The 24,341-nt window shown below is 38.0% G+C and overlaps 1 protein-coding gene across 1 annotated transcript; it reads left to right on the top strand.

The window, feature by feature from the left end:
- Positions 1–1,450: 1,450 nt before the first annotated feature.
- On the top strand, positions 1,451–22,857 carry LOC137722975 (leucine-rich repeat receptor protein kinase HPCA1-like). The gene is made up of 20 exons (XM_068462115.1): positions 1,451–1,765; positions 2,336–2,442; positions 4,703–4,826; positions 4,939–5,010; positions 18,409–18,483; positions 18,589–18,660; positions 18,750–18,911; positions 18,998–19,072; positions 19,161–19,232; positions 19,331–19,402; positions 19,496–19,564; positions 19,656–19,730; positions 19,848–19,919; positions 20,006–20,140; positions 20,235–20,701; positions 20,788–20,928; positions 21,024–21,163; positions 21,255–21,474; positions 21,586–21,821; positions 21,963–22,857. The coding sequence occupies exons 2-20, from the start codon at positions 2,364–2,366 to the stop codon at positions 22,473–22,475; spliced, it is 2,871 nt and encodes a 956-aa protein (XP_068318216.1). The 5' UTR covers positions 1,451–1,765; positions 2,336–2,363; the 3' UTR covers positions 22,476–22,857.
- Positions 22,858–24,341: the final 1,484 nt, after the last annotated feature.

Here is a 24,341-nt window from a genome sequence, read left to right as displayed (position 1 = left end):
GTCCAATAATACATTCTCAAATATATGGAAAAAAGCCTTATACATGACAATGTATTGTTCGAGCTCCAAATCTCTTCCAAAATGTTGCGTTTTTGATTCCCTTAGCTTGAATTTTCTTTGTGAACGAAAAACCCTATTGTTGGGGTTGTTCTTATTGGTGGGTGTTAGACGGCAATTTGTACTTGGTTTGTGTATTTGGACTTTGACTCACTAAAAGAAAGAAATTTCTTTGTTGAAGTGAATTTGGATATTTTATTTATTAGACAGTCTCAGATAAGGTGGTTTGATCATGTGAAACGAAGGCATATACAGATGTTCCGGTTAGAAAATACGATTATAGGACAGAGGCTTAGGGCAAAAGGAGTAGAGAAAGACTTGGAAGGAAACTTTAAGAAAAGACATGGAGTATTTGGAGCTAATGGAAGACTTGACTCAAAACCGAGCGCAGTAACGTTCTAAGATTCATATAGCCGACTCCACTTAGTCAAATAAGGCTTTATTGTTGTCGTAGACACAGTCACACTCTAGAAATAGTCTGTTTGAATAAGATGTAAATTTTTATTCAACAATCACGGGGATCTAATCTTTGATTAAATATGCTTGAATGCTAAGAAAACAAAAGGAGAAGAAGACCCTACCTTCATAAAAATGGCCTCAACCTTCACCACCACCTAGTGGAGGCAATGACATTTGTTACAGACACACCATAGTTCGTCCTTACTCCTTACTCCTCTTATCCATTTCTTACGAAAACTGGTTCCTAGTTGCAGATAAATTAGGGTTTAACTTATATGTTTTAATGCCATGTATTTCTAAAATACGAGAGAAACTTGCTTGCAAGGATGTTATTGGCGGCATCTCTGTTAATAATGTGCGGTCAAGTGTTATAACTTGTTCAATATCTTTTAAGCCTATAATGCGTCCTCGTATATTTTAGTGTGTCGACCTAGACACGAATACAATCAGTTTACCAAATTGATTGCATGTAAGTTCTTCTCATTTAAGACGGGTGATGCACTTAAGAAAGAATGACTCTATAAACAATTACTATATATATATATATATATTGTTTGACTCCTTACATATAAAAAAGTTATTTTTCTTCCACATGAACATCTTTAAAAAAATTATTTGATTTAGAAATCCTTTAGTTATTCATATGAATCACACAAATTGATGGTTCATAAATAAGGGTGTTACTTGTTATCATGATTGTCGATTGGTTTGGCATATATGGATAATTAAATTGGGTCCAAACGAATGAATTTTTGTAGAGATAGTTGTTAGACGGTGATAAAAAGAATGAACAATTCCGATAATAATACGACAAAATTATATCATGTCATGGCTGAAGGAGGAAGAATAACCATATGTATTGTCTCTTAATTTTGAGTGGTCAAATTGATTATTTTTTAAATTACAATTGTCGATTATCGATATTTGATTGTTATGTTCTTATGTGATCGATATATCGTTATCTAATTTTGGTTAGTTCTGAACATATTAGATATTTCCTTAGAAAACGACATTATTGCATTCAACAAGAAAATGGATGAAACCAGGAATCGGTCCCAGCCGAAGGAGGAGGAGCCCGTCGCCTTTAATTTGCAAGTTGTAATCTTAATTAATTTTCATAATTTAATTGAGAGTCCCATTTGGTCATATATTCAAAAGAAACCTGCTTTGCTTGTTCATATTGCTGCCTTCACTGTATTTGTATTCTGCGTTTTCTTCTCTCAAATCGCGCGGGCGGGCAGAGGAAACGGTAAAACCTCCCACTTTATTTAATTAGTTTAATTTAATCTAATTCTATGCTAATGGACTATGACTACGACAGAGAGTGATTAGGATGATGGTTGCTTTTTGTTCTGGACTAACTGGAAAGATCAGATGATTTTGGTTTGTGGGTTTAATCAAATTGCTTTGGCTTCTAAGACAAGGCTTAATCATTTAAAAGAAGCTGAAAAAAGCCAGCCCTAAACCTTTTTCCCTCTAGTTTCTCTCTCTAGATATTGTAGCCTGCAGGGTATTTTTTTGGAGACAGTTGAAAGAACCCAACTCAGGAAATCCAGCTTTACTGCTCAGAAATAAGCAGAGCTTCCAAAAAAAGCACTTTTTTGGTTGCTTGGTGCTTGGTGGGAACGTGGAGATTTAGCATGTACATGCATGCGTAGGACTCTTATTAAATAAAATTCCAACTATCTAAGTGGTGTAGTAGTTGGTATGTAGTGGAAGAAGATATGTTTGAAAAGTGCTTTTTTGGACATTTCAAGGAAGTAAAATTTTGTACAAATCTGCTTTTTGGCTCCTGCTTACTAGCTGATCGGTTTCACAGATTCACACACAAATTTCCCGAGGCAACCATGCGGCTGCTGCTGCTCTTTCTGGCTTTCTGCTTCTCTGGAATTCATGTGATCTCTTCTTCTACACACCCAGATGATGGTATGTATAGTCTTAAATATCAATATATATATATATATATATATATTGATCTCTTAATTCATGGGAAAATTGGGTTTTGTGTAGTTTCTACTTTTGGTCTACAATTTCAGAGCTACCTTCATATCCGTTGACTTGATAGGTTTTTTGTGATATCATGTTCATCTTCCTATTCTCCGTGATGATATTCCAAACCAATCATCTGTTATTATATGGGAAAGTAAAAACGAATGACACAGTGTGATTGGTTTGGGATACTAGTATTATGCATCCTTGGTGTAGATTCTTTTGTGTGTTGACACGCCCGACCCCGATATCCTCCAAATACCTGAGGTAGGCACGTGTTGTCCGACACCCGAAGGTGACGAAGCCATACTAACATTGATTTGAAGTAACGAACATAAATAAAACTTATAAATTTAATTACAATGCTTATGCAATCGAGGAACGTGTTCAGAGAATACAACTAATCCTAGACACTAAAAAGGAATAATATAAAATTGAATGAACAAAGAGATGGGTCCTACACTGAGAGGACTCGAATATGCCAATGCGGGAGTGCCTTAATGTTAGGATTGTACACCTTGATTCTAAGTCCTGAGGGGGCGCAAAACAAAACACGAGTGGACCAAGTTGATATATATATAAGTAGTAAAAAAATAGTTATTCAACAACGTACTAACCCCCAAAGTTTATGAAAACTCAATAGCATAAGATATAATAGGTTTTTCAAAACCCTAGCATGCCATAAAAGCCTTCATAAAACATATATTGTATATAGTGTGCTTACTAGTGGTGTATATATAAGGCATATACATATATATAATATTTCATTCGCCCGAAGGCATATAGAACATTTCTTCATTCATCCGAAGGTTCTACATCACGCGCTCGTAGGTAGATCATTCGCCCGTAGGTCGTAGGCACTACATCTCCCGGCCGTAGCCAATATAAATATCTTATGCCCGTAAGCCCTACACACGCTCGATTGAAGCCAATATAAATATCATTCGTCCGTAGGCCCTACACACGCCCGGCCGAAGCCAATCATATATCTCCTGCCTGTAGGCACCAACTAAATGCCCGGCTGAAGCCAATCATATGTATCCAACCCACACCTGGCCGTAGCCAATCATATGTATCCAACCCACACCCGGTTGTAGCCAATCATATAAGTATCATTTGCCCGTAGGCAGTAACATTCGAATAACCACTAAGTAAGTACATAAGAACATTAACATAATATTTCTGATATCTATATATATCTATTTTAATCAGAGTTTAGTAGCTAAAACGTCATATCGTAAAACCTATTCGTAGTATAGTCATCAATCATATATACTACGAAGAACGTAAAATCACTAAAGCATGAAACTAATTTACTCATAAACGTTTCATAAAACGTAGCCATTAAATCATGTTTTTCATGTATGCATTTCTAGCAATTAAAACATGCATTTTGGAAAGGGTCTACTCACCTTACACCGTTGGCAAAGAGCTGTGCAAACAAGCGTGGATGGAAATGCCACTAACAACTGCACCTAAGCATATAAGGGTACCAATTAATAAAACTATACTAAAACGATTGAATTAGAGAAAACAGACGTCGAAAACGGATTCATGACGTCAAATTTAGTCTATGAGGGGTCTCAGACCGAACCCGAAAAAGTTAACCCAAAAGTCAACATTGATGGGTCAACGGTCAACGGTCAAATGGGTCAGTCAAACGGGTTGGGTTGGATCCGGTTAGGGTTTAAGGTTTTGGACTTGAGTTAGGGTGAGGTTTGTGGGTTAGGGCCTAGGCTAATGGGTAGTAGATCGGGCTTTGGGTTTGGGCCGATTGCATGGCCCAAGGGTTAGGTTATTGGGTTGAGCTTGGGTTGGGTTTGATACAAATTTGGGCTTGGGTCACAAGGGCCGAAGGTTTGGGCTGGTTTCAGGTTCGATCACGGGTTGGGAAGAAAGAGGAAGAAAGGGAATAGTGGGCCGGGGGACAAATTTGTAATAATGGGCCCCAAGTGGCTCTCCAATTAAGACTAATCATCAACCCCAATTTAAAATAAAATATCCCACCCATAGTGCAATTATGAAATTGCCCTCCCATTACATAATATCCAAAACGAGTCATTACAGTGTACTTAGCAATTAGTCCATTTAATTTTGGTCTAATGTGAATTATTTTGAAGTTTTGGTTAAATTTCGTTCTAAACCCTCATTGTTCCTATTAAGGGTAGTTGATTGATTTATAAGTTTGTTGATCCAGCTAATGCACTCCAATCCTTGAGGCAGACATGGAGCAACGTTCCACCCAGCTGGGACAAGTCAAACGATCCATGTGGGGAGCGCTGGGAAGGCATCACTTGCAACGGTTCGAGGGTGACTGCATTGTGAGTGTTGTTCATCTTCGAATTCTGATGTGATAGTTGTAATTACGAGCATTCTCACTTACTTTCTTAATCGGATTTGGAATTCGAACCTCTTCTGATGTTCACTGTGCAGGGAATTACCAGGAATGAACGTGGAAGGGAAAATTGACGGTGACATTGCAGGGCTCTCTGAGTTAAGATCCTTGTGAGTGTGATTTTTCATCCTTTCATACCAGCATTATTGTTTGCAGTATATTATGAACTGAGCAACACACAACAAATTTGATGTCTAATTACAAAAATATGCATAAAACATGTTTATTTTGCCAAAAAGAATTACAAAACAACAGCAAAACGAGTCCGAGGGACTCCAGTAGCATCATCAATAAGAGCTGATCTAATTCAAATGGGAGGCTCATCAAAAATAAGAACACCAATATCCATATTATTGTTGGAGAACAATTTAGAAACAATAAAATAATTGAAATACAGAACCGAGATACTTATACTTTATTATTAAAAAATATTTGTAATACAGAATGCAATTATGTTATAGTAACAAAAAAATTAAAATGATACTAACTTGAATGAATTGAAGGTAGAGGCTAGCGCAAACGCTATGTCATTCGAACAGTATTTCCGTCTCACTCGTGTGCTTGTGGTTCTACAACGTCTGCTCGACCAGGATACAACTACCTAATTCTACAACCCGCACTGGATTATAGAACTATAGCGAATTGCTTTGTGTGTTTACTCTCTGGAAATTTTGTACGGAAGACAAGGGGGAAGAAAAAAAAAACGATCTTTGATGGAACTGAGGACTCCAGTTATATAGGCTCTTTCATACCTCTTCATACACCTTTTGGATGTATTTGAAGCTATACAACTCTTTCCAAAGAGATACACCTCTTTCCAAAGAGTTGTGTCTATTAATCAAAACGTTTTTAATTAATTTAATTAAAAACTTAATTCGAAATTAAAACTAATTGATCAGATTAATTTTAATTCCTTGGGCCTTAGGGCCCAAGGCCCTTGTCTTGATTAATTAATGTTAATTAATATTAATATTAAAGTATAACCATCAAGCCTAATCCACACAACCATAAAGCCCAAGTCTTCAATCCATTTCCAAATGGTTCAAGTTCTAATTACTAAGATAAAGGAATAAGCCTATATAAAGGCTAGTGAAAAAATACTGTTGACCAATGTGGGACAAGAGGGTTTCAAACTCCTACAATTATAACTTCAGTTAGCCAACTGATCTGCCACAATATTCTTCTCTCTGTAAATGTGATTTAATTCACACCTCCTCAATTGTCTCATCATTAATCTGCAGCTATGCATAATTGTCTCCAAAGGATGGAAATTATCAACTTGGGTTTGCTTCAACAACATAACAATAGCCTTGGAATCCATCTCAATATGAAGATCAATAGCACCCTTATCAATAGCAAGCTGTAAACCAAAGTATAAACTCCATAATTCAGCATCACAAACTTGCCCTTGTCCCAAATTCACAGCAAAGCCACCTAACCAGTTGCCATTATGATCTCTTAGTACGCCACCAACCCCAATTCGACTAGAATTTGTCCTTCTAGATCCATCCACATTTAACTTACACCAACCTACATCAGGATGATCCCAAGAGAGTGAAATTTGCCTCTTGACAGGATTAACAGAAGACTGCACACAAGCCTTCAACCATTCAGCCACATCTCTCACGATGATTGCTTTCGGATCCATAGGCATGACACATTAACAAAAAAAAATCTGCTTGTTTCTCCATTTCCAAATATACCAGCAAATAAAAAGGAAAAGAGTACACCAAACACCCTTATTGGTCCATTTTGAACTTACTTTCAGATTTGCCAGCAGCCAAGCTTTAAACTCAAGAGTTTGGGCATTCCTCAGTTGCCTTGGAATTCATATACTTTCCCAAATACACATAGCCCTGGAACAATCTTTAAAAAATATAAGCAATGGATTCAATTGGTCCACAACAAGTCATACAAGAAGAATCAGACGTTATTTGTCTTTTAACTCGCTGCTCATTAGAATGCAATCTCCCTTTACTCATCAACCAAAGAAAAACTTTTAGCTTGAGTGGAACATTAATTTTCCAAATAAAATCCCAACAAGAATCAGGCAAATCCTCTCCATCAAAGCAAAGATTATGAGATGACTTAACGGTGAAAACTCCATTAGAAACACATCTCCAAATAATTTTATCCATACCTGCACCAGTAGTACCAGCAGGCCGACATATAACTTTTTGAACCATATCTTATGGCAACACATCTCTGAGTTTTTCAAGATCCCATCAACCATTACTTAAAAACTCAGAGACAGCACACTCAATATTGGAGATATTAGCAACATCAAGCTCTCTTAATCCCCAAACCACCCTTACTTTTAGGTCTGCAAACCATATTCCATTGGCACAAATGAACTTTTTTCTTTTGATCGGTATCCCCCCACAAAAAATCCCTGTTCAGCTTGTCTAACTCTTCACACACACTAGCAGGAAGCTTGGTCGTTTGCATGGCATAAACTGGTATGGACGAGGTAACAGCTTGAATTAAGGTAATTCTTCCAGCCATGGACAATACCTTGCTCTTCCAAGCTGCCAACCTCTTCTGAACTTTATCAATAACGCCTGAATAAGTAGCCTTTGAAACTCTAGTATGAATTAGAGGCATTCCGAAATAATTCCCAAGACTCTCAGAGACTGGAGAACCACAAATTGCACTAATACTATTAACAACATCCTTGGATGTGTTTGGAGAACAATAAATAACAGATTTTTCAAAGTTAACAGCTTGACCAGAAGCTTTGCAAAAAATTTCAAGGAACCTTTTCATTAATCTTGCTTGCTTTGGAGTAGCTTCAGAAAACAAAATTAAATCATCAGCCAAAAAGAGATGAGAGACCCCATGTCCAGATTGGGAAGCCTTAAAAGGTTTCCACCTTCCTCTGTTCACAGTTGCAGAAATTAAATGAGAGAGTTTCTCAATACATAGCACAAACAAATAGGGGGACAAATGTGATAACAGTGCTCAGAGAATCAAAGAAAACCAGAAAAACTTAGAAATATAGAGAAAGAGGATTGTAGAGAGAGAGAGATCGAAAGATATGAATTTCAGTGTATTGTATTGAATGAAAATGTTTACAAGATTCTCACACTTATATATCCAAATGCTACCTTATCTCCTAAGCTTTCGATACTCCCAACTCTAACTAACTAACTGTCTTTTATAACAGTTTTACACATCAGCACCATTTTAAACATTTTGACCATACTACTCTTCTTATGCTAGTCAATACCCCCCCGCAATCTTAACTTGGGGTACCAAGTTTAAGATTGTGACAATGCTTGACGAATAATGGACCATGCAACCCCTTAGTTAGAATATCGGCAGATTGATCTTCAGTGGGAATGTAAGAGACTTCTAAATCACCTTGTTGCACCTTTTCTCTAACAAAATGGTAATCTGTATCCAAGTGCTTGATTCGGGAATGAAACATTGGATTTGCACTTAATGCAATTGCAGACAAGTTATCACAGTGTATAACTGGTGGTGTGGGCAGAAACAACTCCAAATCCTTCAAGACTGCCCTTATCCAAGCTAGATCAGCTGCAGTGTGAGCCAAGGCTTTGTATTCCGCTTCAGTAGAGCTTCGAGAGACAGAACTTTGTTTCTTTTGTTTCTTTGACTGCCACGAAATTGGATTATTACCAAGGAAAACAAGATAACCAGTCACAGACCTCCGAGTGTTCAAATCTGCAGCCCAATCCGAGTCTGAAAAAGCCTTGAGAATCGGTTTTGTAGCTGCTGAATACACAATACCATACTGCATTGTACCTTTAAGATACCTCAAGATTCTTTTCACAGCTCCAAGATGAACATCAGTTGGTGCTTTCATAAATTGGCACACAGAATTAACCGCAAAAGCAATGTCCGGCCTAGTAAAGGTCAGGTATTATAGAGAACCTACAATACTTCTGTAAAATGTAGGATCAGTCAATGACATTCCTTCAGTAACAAGTAATGAGTTGTGTGGCTTACATGGTGTTGTGGCTGGCTTACAAGAATCCATTCCAGCTTTATGAATCAAATCGGTTATGTATTTCGATTGGTTTACAAAGATATCACCATTTGATTGATATGAAATTTGTAGGCCCAAGAAATAACTGAGTCTTCCAAAATCTTTTAATTCAAACACCTCTGATAATTCATGAATGACTTGTTGAACTTGGACAGAATTAGAACCTGTCAAAATTATATCATCCATATAGAGAAGTAGCATGATGATATCAGCACCATTGTTCTTTACAAACAAACTTATGTCAGACAATGAAGCATGAGACCCCATAGCACACAGATAGGTGGTAAACTTAGAGTTCTAGGCCCTTGGTGCTTGTTTAAGGCCGTACAATGATTTAACTAGTTTACAGACATGAGTAGGACATGTAGGATAAATAAAACCTTGAGGTTGTTGCATATAAACCTCTTCTTGTAAATCTCCATGCAAGAATGTATTTTTAATGTCTAATTGTTTCAACTCCCAGTGATTCATTGCAGCTATAGCAAGAATGATTCTTACTGTTGTGTGTCGAACAACAGGACTAAACGTCTCTGAATAATCAATTCCATGCTCCTGTGAAAATCCTTGAGCCACCAATCGAGCTTTGTATCTCAATACACTGCCATCATAATTCTTTTTTACCTTGTAAACCCATTTACTACCAACCACAGATCTGTTGTTGGGATATGGAACTAACTGCCACGTACCTTGAGCCCTAAGGGAGTCATATTCTTCCTGCATAGCTTGCTGCCAATGTGGAATTCTTGCAGCTTTTCGAAAATTAGAGGGTTCTTTAGTATCAGTTATCTCTATCACAAATGAATAACCACCAGAAAACACCTCATCTTCTATAATTTGTAATGACTTTAATTCTGGAAAAGATGTCAAATATGCAACATAATTTTGTCTTTGTATAGTCCCATTCTTCAATCTTGTAACCATGGGGTGAATAGATAATGCATTTGGGGATATTAAATGATTTTCAGAATGTTCACTTAGTTGTGGAGAAATAGGAAGTAATACCTCCAGTTGGGAACTATGATGGACATGCAACATGGGTGATTCATTGACTTCTAAGTTAGAGTGATGATGATGGGAAGTTGATGGTTGAGATATGCTTGAACTATTAACAGATGGATTAGATGCTTCCACATCAGAACTTGATTGCACACTTGACACTTGCTGCTGAGAAACAGGCTCTAACATTGAATCTGCTTGTAATTCATGAATAGACACACCACTTGATACTGATACTGAACTATTAACTGCAGGAATAGTTCTATAGGCATTCCTAAATAATTCTAGTATGAATTAGAGGCATTCCTAAATAATTCCCAAGACTCTCAGAGATAGGAGAACCACAAATTGCACTAATACGATTAACAACATCCCTGGATGTGTTTGGAGAACAATAAATAACAGATTTTTCAAAGTTAACAGCTTGACCAGAAGCTTTGCAAAAAATTTCAAGGAACCTTTTCATTAATCTTGCTTGCTTTGGAGTAGCTTCAGAAAACAAAATTAAATCATCAGCCAAAAAGAGATGAGAGACCCATGTCCAGACTGAGAAGCCTTAACAGGTTTCCACCTTCCTCTGTTCACAGTTGCAGAAATTAAATGAGAGAGTTTCTCAATACATAGCACAAACAAATAAGGGGACAAATGATCCCCTTGCCGAATACCGTTTTGAGGAGTAAAACAATCTGTTAATTCACCATTGAAACAAATTTGGTACTTAACGGAGGATACACATTCCATCATAAGTTGAACCAAATTCGAAGGCAACCCAACCTCATTCAGTACGTACTCAATAAACTTCCAATTAAGTCTGTCATAAGCCTTAGAGAGATCAATTTTCCGGGCGAAAAATCCTTTTTGGCCTTTTGACATTCTGAACTTGTGAAGAATTTCTTGAGCAATAAGGATATTGTCAGAAATTTGTATGCCAGGAACAAAACTACCCTGATTAGGACTAATCAGATGAGGCAAAAGAGGTCTGATTCTAGCAACAACGATTTTAGAGAGCACTTTATAAAGAGCGCAACAAAGACTAATAGGTCCAAAATTCAACATCTTTTGAGGATTATCAATTTTAGGGACCAAAGTTATCAGCATACTGTTTAACCCCGCAGGCAATCTCATTGGGTGAAAAGCATTCCATACCATTTCAAAGATATCATTAGCACATATATTCCTCTGACTTTGATAAAAGCAAGCAGGAAAACCATCAATACCTGGAGCTTTACGGCCTCCAATATTAAAGAGGCTTTCCTTGACTTTAACCATATCGATATCTTTGATAAGAGCTTCATGATCATCATCATGTATATCAGGAAAAAGATTAGGAAAAGATTCCATTTGCTTAGACTTTTGCCCATGGGAAAAAATAGTTTGAAAGTACTCCACTTCCAACTTTTTCAGATCAGAAGACTCCGATATCCAAGCACCTTGATTGTTAATGAGCCCCTCAATTCTATTTCTTCTCCTCTTTACAATAGTAGTGAGATGAAAAAGTTTGTATTACGATCACCTTCTTGAAGCCACCTCAACCGAGACTTTTGATGCCAAAATATAGCCTCCTCATTCAAAACTACATTATATTCAGAAATCAACTCATTCTCCAATTTAAAAAGAAATTTATTAGGCCCACGACACAAAGCTTTTTGAATCCCATCAATTCTTGCTAGAAGTCTGCACTTGAATATTCCACTTCTTAAGCGGTTCAACAAGAGCACAAGTTTTATTAACAACCGAACCTCCACCATTACTCCAATAACCATCAACAAACTCATTGAAATTTTCATGCCACAACCACATAGCTTCAAAACGAAAAGGATGATGCTTGGGAGAAAATGAATGATGAGAATTTAAGCATATCTTAATTGGGTGGTGATCTGACTTGGTTCGCGGGAGATGGTGAACATAAGCTTCAGAGAAAAGGCTCCTCCAACTCATATTACAAATCCCTCGATCAATTCTTTCTAAAAAAATTTTATTAGTCCAAGTAAATTTAGGACCAATAAAACCCAAATCAATCATATAATTCATATCCACCTAGGATTTGAAGCCTTTTAATCTGCATAATGGAGCACCACCAAGTTTATCTTCCACACACAACATGTCATTGAAATCCCCAACAATTAACCAAGGCAATTGATGACAATCGGCTACAAAATCCAAATAATCCCACAATCTCTCTCTTTTAGTAGCACAAGGGCTAGCATAGACAGCAGTGAAAATCTAATGGTTCTGACCAACGCCTCTCACAACAACAGAAATAGCTTGGTCAATGGTACCGATAACTTCCACCTTTAATCTAGAATCCTTCCACAACATCCACAAACCACCAGAGAAGCCAACAACATCCACAATCTCCAAGCACGGAAAACCAAGAGATTTCACTACTAAAACAGCTTTCTGACCACTAATCATGGGCTCACAAATAACCAAATTCTCCATTTGGTGAATATTAATTAAATCTGCAACGTTATCTTTAAACTTGGTGCAACCAGCACCTCTAGAGTTCCGTACTACAATGTTCATCATAAAGCTGGAGGAGATAAATAAAACCAAGGCATAAAGCCTAGCAACCCATAAGGGTTGCCTCTACATGGGGGGCACACATCTCATCAGACTTAGCTGAATAAGAATCCTCGGATGAACGAGATCACTGAAAAATTGAACCTGGAATAGCATGATCAGTATTCATCATCTCTTCACCTGGATTCAGATCACACGCAGCTCACTCAACACCGCTGCCACTTGCATTGGATGATTGGTGACCAAAAATACATGTTCCTTTCGACATATTTGAACCATAGTACATATCAGTCTTGAAGGCATTAAAATTAAATTTGAACGGCTGACCCTCAACATTACTAATCGAACTAGAACTTGACCTTCTCACCAAAGGTTGTCTTAGCTGCCCCAAATTATCAGTGCTCAGTCGGGAATGAGCATTTGGCTTACCACCAAAGTTAGAGATTTCAGCAAGTGCATCCCGATCACCAGTTTCCTTCTTCCTAGCTACCCAAATTTTCCTTTCAATAGACCCTAGCATGCCATAAAACCTTTTCAAAACATATCTCGTATATAGTGTGCTAACTAGTGTTATCAGTTGTAACGACCCAAAATTCTTATTTGGAAGCTAAATCCAGTGATAGGCCAAAATAAAGTCATGGTTAATCTCTACACTATTAACCATAACAAATTTCTTTCGTTAAAAGAAATTCAGCACAATATTAAATTTGGGTTATTTTTATGGCTGCATCTAACCGTCTTGTTAGACTACCTACATACCCTGTGAAGGGATCAAGCCATTCGTAGTTCATCGTTATGCTTCTAGAACAACATCTCTCCACAATCTGCAGAAAAACAACACTATTGGACCAAGTTTAGGCTCCCCTTGGAGCATTCAAAACTAAACCAAATCGTGTAATATTATATGGGTTTTGAAGCTTGTGTTATGTACTTTAAAGGCATATAAAGTTTGTAGAAAACAGAGCTCTAAATCGAAAGTTATGCCAAAAAGAAAATGGAGTCTTGAAACTAGAAATCCAGTTTTCTGCTCGTCTGGCGGCCCTGTGACTCAACTTTGGAAATAATTTTGATCAATCAAAATTCAACAGAATTTAGTGAAATCAAATGGGTTTTGATCATAGACATGTCTAATTTCAAAACACACAATATTAGATCAAAATGAACTCACGAGGACATAGAAATCAAGAGCCAAAGTAGGCTACTTGAAACATAGTTTCTTTTTGCAAAATGAACAAGTTTTCTGCAATGTTAAACCCATACTCCTTTAATCCAATTTACAATTCTAGGGCAATCCCAAACTATCCAGGAATCATATTTAACTTCTATTTCTATGTGTTAGCTTACCCATATCATGCTTAATTCTTCCTCTTTTAGACAAAGACTACAAACAATTCAATAAAATTAAGGTATGTACCATTTCTTGTTTTTGTCATGCCCTCCAAAGTCGTTCATCACTTCATCAATCTACCACTTAGCTACTAAGCTCTTAAATCAATGTTACCACTATAACTCCTCAACAAGAACACCAGAAATTCAAGTTAAACACATAAATATCAAACTTGTTCGAAAATGAAACTTGAAATTTGGAAGATCCACTTACATATCCTAGAAGCGCATGAAGAGAGGAGTATTTTTCTCTCTTGGGTCGAGACCTATCTCCTGCGAGGTTAGCTGGAATCGGCGGAAAAACGACGAAACCGTCGAAGCTTCTAGGCTTCAACATATGGGCACGCTTGGTTCCAACATATGGCTTTGGTATCAAATTGAAGAGGGTTTCGCTACAAATACATAGACTTCGACTGTGCGTGATTTCGTTGCCGTACGAGAAAGCTATGATTCCCAGAAATTTTTGGAGTGAAGGAGAATTAAAGGGGAGAAGAACACATCAGCCGCCCCCCAAACTGCTGGTTTTTCACGCAAGGAAGAAGAAAAAGGAAGTCATTAGCTTCCAGAAAGTTCCAGTTGAATTTACTAAAATGTCATTTTATTTAGAAAATTCGTAATTTTCTCGTTCGAAACTCCAATCCGTTTGCGCTTACGTGCTCATAGTAACATGTAATATCTAAATATGCCAAGAATAGTAGAAAAAATATATGCAAGAATCAAATAAGTCTATGAAAATCTCGTTTAGCACGACATGGCATTTTCGTCTTTTCCACTTATCGATAAATTTTTCGACGTAAATTATAATAAATCCCGGAAACAAAATTCTAAAATTCCTCTAATCAAATTTTTACAACCATAAATCATTTATTCTTGATTTACTCCACATAATCATATATTTTAAATTTTCAGGGTATTACATTCAACCCCCATTAAAATAAATCTCGTACTCAAGATTTCTACCATCAAGTTATGAAAAGGAATTAGGATTACACCCACCACTCCTTTGATAGTGAATAAAATCATAACCTCAGTCTACGATTTTATTCAAGCTCAAAATAAATAAATCAACGAATAACTCATCGTGATTCTCACCCATATTCTCAAATTCCCAGCCACATCATTGGCAGAATAAATATAAGAAATTTTAGCCATATACATTGGCAAAGTAAATATCAAACACCAAGCCGCAATCCTCATGGGCTAAATAAATACTAGATTATCAAACCACATCTACCATCGGTTAGATAAATACTAGCATAATAATCATAATCATTGGTATACCACTTACCATCATTGGCTATACACAGCTGTCACCACGATTCCTTCTCAGAACTCGTGTGCCAACATAATCCAACCTGATGACCAGTCCCGCGGCCGATTACCCTCACTTCAATTTGACCACAACAACACGAAAGTGTCCATTTAATCCTACACCCCAGAACTAAGTGCCCTCCCCACAGGATACAGTACAAGTCTGACCATGTAGGCTTCCAGAGGTTTAGGGGATCGAAACCCAAGGCAGCACGCGGTGCCCCTCACTCCTAGTAACTCTCAATCTAGGAGTGTCCATTTCCAACGGTTATACCACATAGACTATCCTGCAGGAGTAGCCCGTCCGTATAACACCCTCTGAAGGTTCAGGGGATCGAAACCCAGGGGAACCTCCCAGTTCCTTTCACTCTCAGGTCATCAAAATCATCTAGGGAACCTGCATTTACAATCTACAGGAACTTGTGCTCACAATAACACACGTGAGTATCCATTATACATATATGTAACTCACTTATTCCTAGCAATTATGAAATATGCAACCACAATGCAATAATAATTTCCACCAACTGGACTCCATAATCAAAACGGAGTTGCACCACATATCACATGAGAGCCACTTCATTCAAAATTTTTTTGAAACAATGTAATCACAATGCATATCATAATTCACATTAATAAGAGCTTAAGGATAAAACAATTTGAAAGTAGGATCGTTCGCTCTGATACCACTGTTGTAATGACCCAAACTTCTTATTTGGAAGCTAAATCCAGTGATAGGCCAAAATAACGTCATGGTTAATCTCTACACTATTAACCATAACAAATTTCTTTCGTTAAAAGAAATCCAGCACAATATTAAATTTGGGTTATTTTTATGGCTGCATCTAACCGTCTTGTTAGACTACCTACGTATCCTGTGAAGGGATCAAGCCATTCGTAGTTTGTCATTATGCATCTAGAACAACATCTCTCCACAAAATCTGCAGAAAAGCAGCACTATTGGACCAAGTTTAGGCTCCCCTTGGAGCATTCAAAGCTAAACCAAATCATGTAATATTATATGGGTTTTGAAGCTTGTGTTCTGTACTTTAAAGGCATATAAAGATTGTCGAAAACAGAGCTCTAAATTGGAAGTTATGCCAAAAAGAAAATGGAGTCTTGAAACTGGAAATCCAGTTTTCTGCTGCTGTCTGGCAGCCCTGTGACTCAACTTTGGACATAATTTTGATCAATCAAAATTCAAATGAATTTAGTGAAATCAGATGGGTTTTGATCGGGACATGTCTAATTTCAAAATACACAATATTAGATCAAAAGGAACTCACAAGAACATAGAAATCAAGAGCCAAAGTAGGATACTTGAAACATAGTTTCTTTCTGCAAAATGAACAAGTTTTCTGCAATGTTATACTCATACTCCTTTAATCCAATTTACAATCAGGACAATCCCAAACTATCCAGGAATCATATTTAACTTCTATTTCTATGTGTTAGTTTACCCATATCATGCTTAATTCTTCCTCTTTTAGCCAAAGACTATAAACAATTAAAGTATGTACCATTTCTTGTTTTTGTCCTGCCCTCCAAAGTCGTTCATCAATCTACCATTTAGCTACTAAGCTCTTAAATCAATGTTACCACCATAACTCCTCAACAAGAACACCAAAAATTCAAGTTAAACACATAAATATCAAACTTGTTCGAAAATGAAACTTGAAATTCGGAAGATCCACTTACATATCCTGGAAGTGCATGAAGATAGAAGTATTTTTTTCTCTTAGGTCGAGACTTATCTTCGGCGAGGTTAGCCAGAATCAGCAGAAAAACTTCGAAAACCGTGGAAGCTTCTAGGCTTCAACATATGGGCACTCTTGGTTCCAGCATATGGGTATGGGTATGGTATCAAATTGAAGAGGGCTTCGCTACAAATACATAGACTTCGACCGTGCGTTATTCCGTTGTCGTACGAGAAAGCTATGATTCCCAGAAATTTTTGGACTGAAGGAGAATTAAAGGGGAGAAGAACAACATGGGGTTAACGGGCTGGAAGCCCTGGGTTGTACAAATGGGTATGGGCTTGAAAGCCCATCCCAGGATTATAGGGTTTAACTAAATGGGTTGCTGGGTTGGGCTGCCTTAAGGTTTTGGGCTCGGGGGTTTAGGTTTCACAGGCCTTAGGCTTGGAAGCCCAGCCCAAAGGTTCTAGGCTCGAAGACCTGGGTTGGTTTCTTGCCAGGGGGTGCCCGAAGGTGGTTGGATCTTAGCTCGAAACCCACGAGCTCGCAGGACCTAGGTCGGGTGTCTTCTGGGTGCCCCGGAGCTTCACAGAGACGAGGGATGGAGGGAGGAGGTCCACACGATCGTGGTGGTGACGTCTGGGTTCTCTGGGTATGGTGGTGGTGTAGGTATGTCGCCAGGAAGGGAGAGGGAGGAAAGTCCGAGAGAGAGATAGAGTGAGTTGAGAGTGAGATAGAGAGTGAAAGTGAGAGAGCTCGGGGAGAAGAGAGAGGGAGAGAGAGGAAGTGGGTGAGTGCTTGCCACGTGGCAAGCAGAAAGGGGTGGAGAGGTTTAGAAAATCTGAAAAGGGGATTTTGATTGGGTGAAGATAGGGGACCAAGGTGTAACTTTCATAATCTATAGGGGAACAAAAGAAATTACAAATATTTGGGGGGTGGGGTCTAACAATCAATTCTCCAAGGACAGCTCTCCCTCTTATGCCCATAGCGACCACATCTGAAGCAAATTTCTGGCATACCCGGGTACTCCAAATGGTACCATCCCTTATTAATTTGAATAAACCCTTCAAGAGGCTTAGTCACATCAATCTCAGCACAAATTCTAGCAAATTTGCCCCTGTATTGAGAGCTGGTGTTTACATCAATCTTCAACAGTTTTCCCAGCACACTACCTATCTTCCTCATTGCCGAAACATTAAAATACTCAATTGGAACACCCAGTATCCTAACCCATACAGCCATACGAGTAATGTAATAACCTCTGTTGCAGGCACAAATCCTGGTCTCCATTTTTGAATCGTCAAATACTGACCCGCAATTATCCTCTTCCAAATCAAATTTAACAATATAAAAATCATGATCAATGTCAATAAGCTGCATGCCTCCTTTTAATTGCCATTTTTGCCTCAGCCTGTTCAACAAAAAATTATAAGTGTGCGATCGGCCAAGAAGTTTGACGACCAGAGCATCAAGCCAATTCTAGGGTGCTCTGAATTATTAAGTGTAACTAAGAGAGTTGTACCATTTCATGAGAGTCGGGATGGAATTCTTTTTGTAACAAAGCTGAAACGTTAACATTGCAGGGTTCTTTCATTCAACAAAGGCCTCACCGGTTCTCTCTCTCCGCGATTAGGGGATCTGAGCAATCTAAACATCCTGTAAGAACAATTCACCAAGCTATTTTTCACGTCTGCACCTTTTCAACTTTATGGAACATGAGTTTTTGTATCGGATAATTATACGAGACTGTTTCCATCTTTTAGGGTCCTAGCTGGTTGCAGCTTCAGTGGAACTATTCCAAGTGAGTTGGGGAAACTTGGAGAGCTAAGCTTCTTGTAAGAATTGGACTCATTATTCCTACTGTTGGTGCAAACCAATATGATGTTTTTCTTTCCCAAGTTTATATAACTTTGGTTTTTCTCAGGGCTTTGAATACGAATAGCTTCACCGGCAGTATACCTGCTTCTTTGGGTAATCTCTCCAACCTCTATTGGCTGGACCTGGCACACAATCAGTTGACTGGACCTCTCCCAGTTTCAAGCGGCACTACCCCCGGCTTAGACCAACTGTTTACGGCTCAACATTTGTGAGTATTAAAAGAAAATGAAATTCTAGTGAGGATTATGCCACTGCTTATTGCATAAACATTGAACAGATTATATGAATTTGCAGCCATTTGAACCACAACCAGCTTTCAGGTACCATTCCACCCACACTTTTCAGCTCCAAGATGAAACTGATCCATGTGTAAGTTGATACGAACAATCAGTATCGAATTTGTCTGTCTATCAGTTTATGTTCTATGCTTAAACTGCTTGTCATTCTTTATTTGCAGATTGTTTGATGGAAATAGATTCACTGGGGCTATTCCATCAACAATATTTTCCATTCAGACTCTCGAGGTTCTGTGAGTGAAAAGCCATCTTGATTTTTCTTTTTCTTCCACGTTTAAGTGCATCTGCTTCTTGACACTTATTAGACTAAAACCGTTCTTTTCTGCAATAGTCGGCTTGATAGAAATGCTCTGACAGGACCAGTCTCCTCAAATATCTCCAACCTAATGTATCTCAGTGAATTGTGAGTACAAACTCTCCAAGAAAATACTTTGGTGTTACCATGATCCTAGTGATGGTTAATCAGCTTTTACACGGTTTTTATATTCTCTTGCAGAAATTTCGCGCACAACAATTTGGACGGCGCTTTACCCAACCTAACTGGATTGAATGCCCTCAATTATGTGTGAGTACATGGCGTGGAGCTGTCATTTGCAGTTTCAGTTTTCCGGGGTTTTCTTTTGTTGTACTGATAAGTCCTAATGATTTTGCTTCAGAGACCTTAGTAACAACTCGTTTCATCCATCAGAAGCTCCACTTTGGATCTCAACCTTGCCATCGGTCATCACTATGTAAGTCCGATGGTGGTTACACGAAAATGTCTTGGTATATATTGATGAGTCTTGGAAAAGGACAGTGAAAACTTTATTGTGATATCATTTTGAAATTATTTACTGTTATGATGCCAGCGTTTTAGAAAATGTAGCGCTTCAAGGGACTCTGCCACGGGGGATGTTCAGAATACCGTCATTGCAGCAAGTGTAAGTATAAGGAGAATAACGGAATAATTCATCTACATGCTGCGATTTCAATAAACTGGTCATTCATCTTTTCTGTGACTCGACAGGAAACTGAAACACAATGCGTTTAACGGCACATTGAACATGGGTGATAACATCAGTCCGCAACTGACGCTTGTTGATCTGCAGAACAATAAGATTGAGGAAATAACTCTGGGTGATGAGTACAAAAATACATTAATGTAAGACAGTGCACGGGCCTCGATCTTAATTTTCTATGATGCTCTGTATTTTCATGGGACAATCATTCTTAGTTGTGACTTTTATATATTGCAGACTTGTTGGGAACCCATTGTGCAACGAATATAGCTCGCATTCGTTCTGTCAGCCTCCACAATCAAATACAAAACCGTATGCTACTAGCACGAATTGTGCATCCATTACATGCCCCGGGGGTCAGCAGCCAAGCCCGCAGAGTTGTCAATGTGGATATCCTTTTGAAGGAACACTGGATTTCCTAGCGCCCCCTTTCAGGGATTTGACAAATGTGACTCTGTTTAAATCCCTAGAAACGATCCTATGGGAGAAACTTAACCTCACTCCCCATTCAGTTTCACTTAAGAACCCTTACTTCGACAACGACGACCATCTTAAAGTACATGTGGCTCTCTTTCCACCAACAGGAACATATTTTAATAGGTCAGAGATTATCAGGATTGGTTTAAATATGAGCCATCAGATTCAGAAGCCACCAGAGGAATTTGGACCCTTCAATTTTATTGCAGCTTCATATAATTTCCCAGGTAATTTTAAATCACAGTGTTCATATACACTTTCCCTGCATTAGAAGATCAATTAAACTGACAGTAAAAAACCCGAATTGTTTCAGACACGCATAAAAGCTCTATGATCACTGTCGGGATATTAGTTAGTTGTCTCGTTCTTGTTGTGGGCCTCGTGGTAGTAGGAATTTATGCCATTAGGCAAAAGAAACGTGCGGAAAGAGCCATTGGTTTAAGCAGACCTTTCGGTGAGTAACCATTGTGGATGATTTTTAGACTGAAATTCTATCATTAATACTAGGTACTGGTCAGCTTATATTCACTACTCTCCTCTATCTTCCAGCTTCTTGGGCACCAAGCGGAAATGATAGTGGCGGTGCACCACAGTTAAAGGGAGCAAGATGGTTTTCGTATGAAGAGCTTAAGTGGTGCACCAATAATTTCTCTGACAGTAATGAGATCGGATCTGGCAGCTACGGGAAGGTTATATATTCAACTCATTCAGTAACAGCTATGAAATTGTGATTGAATTTAAAAGATTTTTTTTCTATACTTTTTGGTTGGCTATCCATAGGTTTACAGGGCCATGCTTTCTGATGGACAAGTGATAGCAATCAAAAGAGCTCAGCAAGGATCCATGCAGGGAGGCCTCGAGTTCAAGACTGAAGTCGAGTTGCTCTCTCGCGTTCATCACAAAAATGTCGTTGGTCTTTTGGGATTCTGTTTCGAACAAGGAGAGCAGATGCTGGTTTACGAGTTTATGCCTAATGGAACACTTAGGGAAAGCTTGTCAGGTCAGTTCTAGATTTTACTTCTCACTAATTCATATTTTTAGTTTTATGTGTTTCATTTAGTACCATCGATTTAACACGTAATGATAAGCTTTCTTTTCATATGAGTTGCAGGGAGATCTGGTATTCATCTCGATTGGAAGAGGAGACTCCGAATCACTCTTGGCTCGGCAAGAGGACTGGCTTACCTACATGAGCTTGCAAATCCTCCTATAATTCACAGAGATGTGAAGTCCACCAATATTCTATTAGATGAACATTTAACAGCGAAGGTTGCAGATTTTGGCCTGTCGAAGCTCGTCAATGACAGCGGAAAAGGACATGTCTCGACTCAGGTCAAGGGAACAATGGTAAGTTTACAATTAAGCATTTCGAATGTTATCATTTATAACTACCTAAAATGTACTCTGCTAGGGTAAGCACTAAGGAGGAAAATCGTGTTTTCCAGTTTGAACATTTCTTGTATTGTAAGTTACCGTCTACACTTTCAGGGCTATCTGGATCCTGAGTACTACATGACTCAACAATTGACCGAGAAGAGCGATGTATACAGCTTTGGAGTCGTTATGCTTGAACTGATAACTGCTAGGCATCCAATCGAGAAGGGAAAATACATTGTCCGCGAGGTACAGTTGGTGATGGACAAGAATGACGAAGAGCATTACGGTTTGAGGGAGTTAATAGATCGAAACATTCGAAACTCGGGAACTCTTATTGGGTTTGGGAGGTTCTTGGAGCTGGCCATGCAATGTGTCGAAGAATCAGCTGGAGATCGTCCCATGATGAGTGAAGTTGTGAAGGCTATCGAAACCATTTTGCAGAACGATGGGATGAACACAAACTCAACATCAGCATCTTCATCAGCCACAGGGTTTGCAGAATCAAAAGGTGCTCCGAAACATCCCTACAACGATGGCTTGCCGAAAAAGGAATTCAATGACAGCACCGGCTCCCTTGATTATAGCGGTGGACACATTGTTTCAGCGAAAATCGAACCCAAGTAGTAATTATGGAGTGCAACGAAGTTTTGTGTTAATTTCTTCTTTCGTAATTGTAATTTTCTGTATCCATATATACATAAATGTAGCAAAAGAATACGTAGCGTTCTTGATTTCAACTGACAAATAGGCATATAATATTCTTACGTTGTGTCTTGGTTCTTTTGGATTTGATGCAAGACTTCTTTAAACGTGCTTTTTGACAATCGATAACGTTTCTAACGAGTGACCACATTTGACATAAAAACTTACAATTAAGCACGGTTGTAGAAGCACACCTAAGTACTTTTTTAGAAAGCAGTTAAATAAATCATTTGAATATATAGAAATTTCAACATGTTTACACTTGCAACCTTATTAGCAGAATTGCTCCCTATAAAAATAGTCTCTCTTCAAGGTAGAAAAAACTTAAAAGTGCTAATGATCAGAAGCACTTCGAGCTGTTTTTTCAAAAAGCACTTGGATTTAATAAAATTTCGACGCTTTTCTAATAAAAGCACTTTTAACAGCATTGAAATTCAGAGAATCATTTCATTCCACACTTCTAACCACACAATCCCATCTTAAAAATTCAGTCCTCAACTTCTTTGGAAAAGAAAAAAATGAGAAACAAACATAAGGGAACAACTACAAATGCAGCAACCTTGAGCAACTCCTCACTCTCTTTTGCGATGGCTCCAATCCTCGACCAGTCTCCACTGTATCCCTCATTGATGAATCCGAACCCGAATGCCGCAACCGCAGCCCTAGGAAGAACCGTATTCGAAACCCTGACCCTCAACGGGAACGTGAATTTTTCCGGCGTCGTGGAATCTTCAGACATATCTTTCAAAGACAAGGCTCTTTTCTGCGACCAACATTATTTTCTTCACTTTTGATCAACTTCTGAATTTGGTAGCTATATCTATATGACTTGGCTTCTTTTCCCCAAATACACAAAACGGTTGAATGAGTTTGGTTGTTGGACGGCCGTAACTACTTTACTTCCAGGAAAAAGATTGTTTGAAAACACAACGGTTGAATTTTTACTGAAAGTTTGAGCTAACACTCACGATTTGTAATCGGGTTTGCGATTAAAAATTTATGTAGGACATTTCAGAGATGTTCCGACTGTCAAAACGGAACCGATCGTTTTCACAAATATTTTTGGTTGATTTTTACGTTTTTTTTTTTTTTTTTTTGCCATACGATAAATTTGTTAGATTAGACACCAATAGAATTTGAACTCACATTGTCATGTAAGGACTCAACACCTTTCCATGTTGTGGTAAAATGCTGCTTGCTTCACAATATTAAATATTCAATAAAAATACTTATGTAAATTAATAAATGGTGAAACTACTTACAAATGGCGTCAAACTCAATGGTCGCAAAAGTGGATGAGTGTTACTCAATAATCACATTTTCACAAAAAAAACAAAAAAAAAAAAAAATCAAAATATGAGCAGGCATACATCAACAAATAAGCTTTCGTTTGGAAGCTTTTAAAATAGTTGAAAACATTTTTAGTGAAAATGCTTTTGAAACCATTTTTAATAAAAATACAAGTGAATCTCAGAAAAACACCTGAAGTGTTTCTTGAAAGGAAGCACTTCAAGTGCTTTTGAAACCTAAAATATTTTCTTTGCAAACGCTTTCAGTCGTTATTTTAAAAGCACTCTTAAACGAGCCCTAACAATCTTTCTATACCTTAATTAACCGATTCTAACATTCATTTAAGGGTAAATTACACTTTACCACCTCAGGTTTGATGTTTATTACAACCTCAAACAATATCTTCAAAACATTTCACTTTCATACATCACGTACTATTTTGTTTCAATATAATAACTCTGTTACATTTTTCATCCATTGCTCTGTTAAGAGCTGACA

This window comes from Pyrus communis, chromosome 17 (genome assembly GCF_963583255.1).
Source record: "Pyrus communis chromosome 17, drPyrComm1.1, whole genome shotgun sequence".
NCBI classification, from domain to species: Eukaryota; Viridiplantae; Streptophyta; class Magnoliopsida; order Rosales; family Rosaceae; genus Pyrus; species Pyrus communis.
The sequence above is the reverse complement of the archived record's forward strand: the minus strand, read 5'-3'. Positions and strand labels throughout refer to the sequence as shown.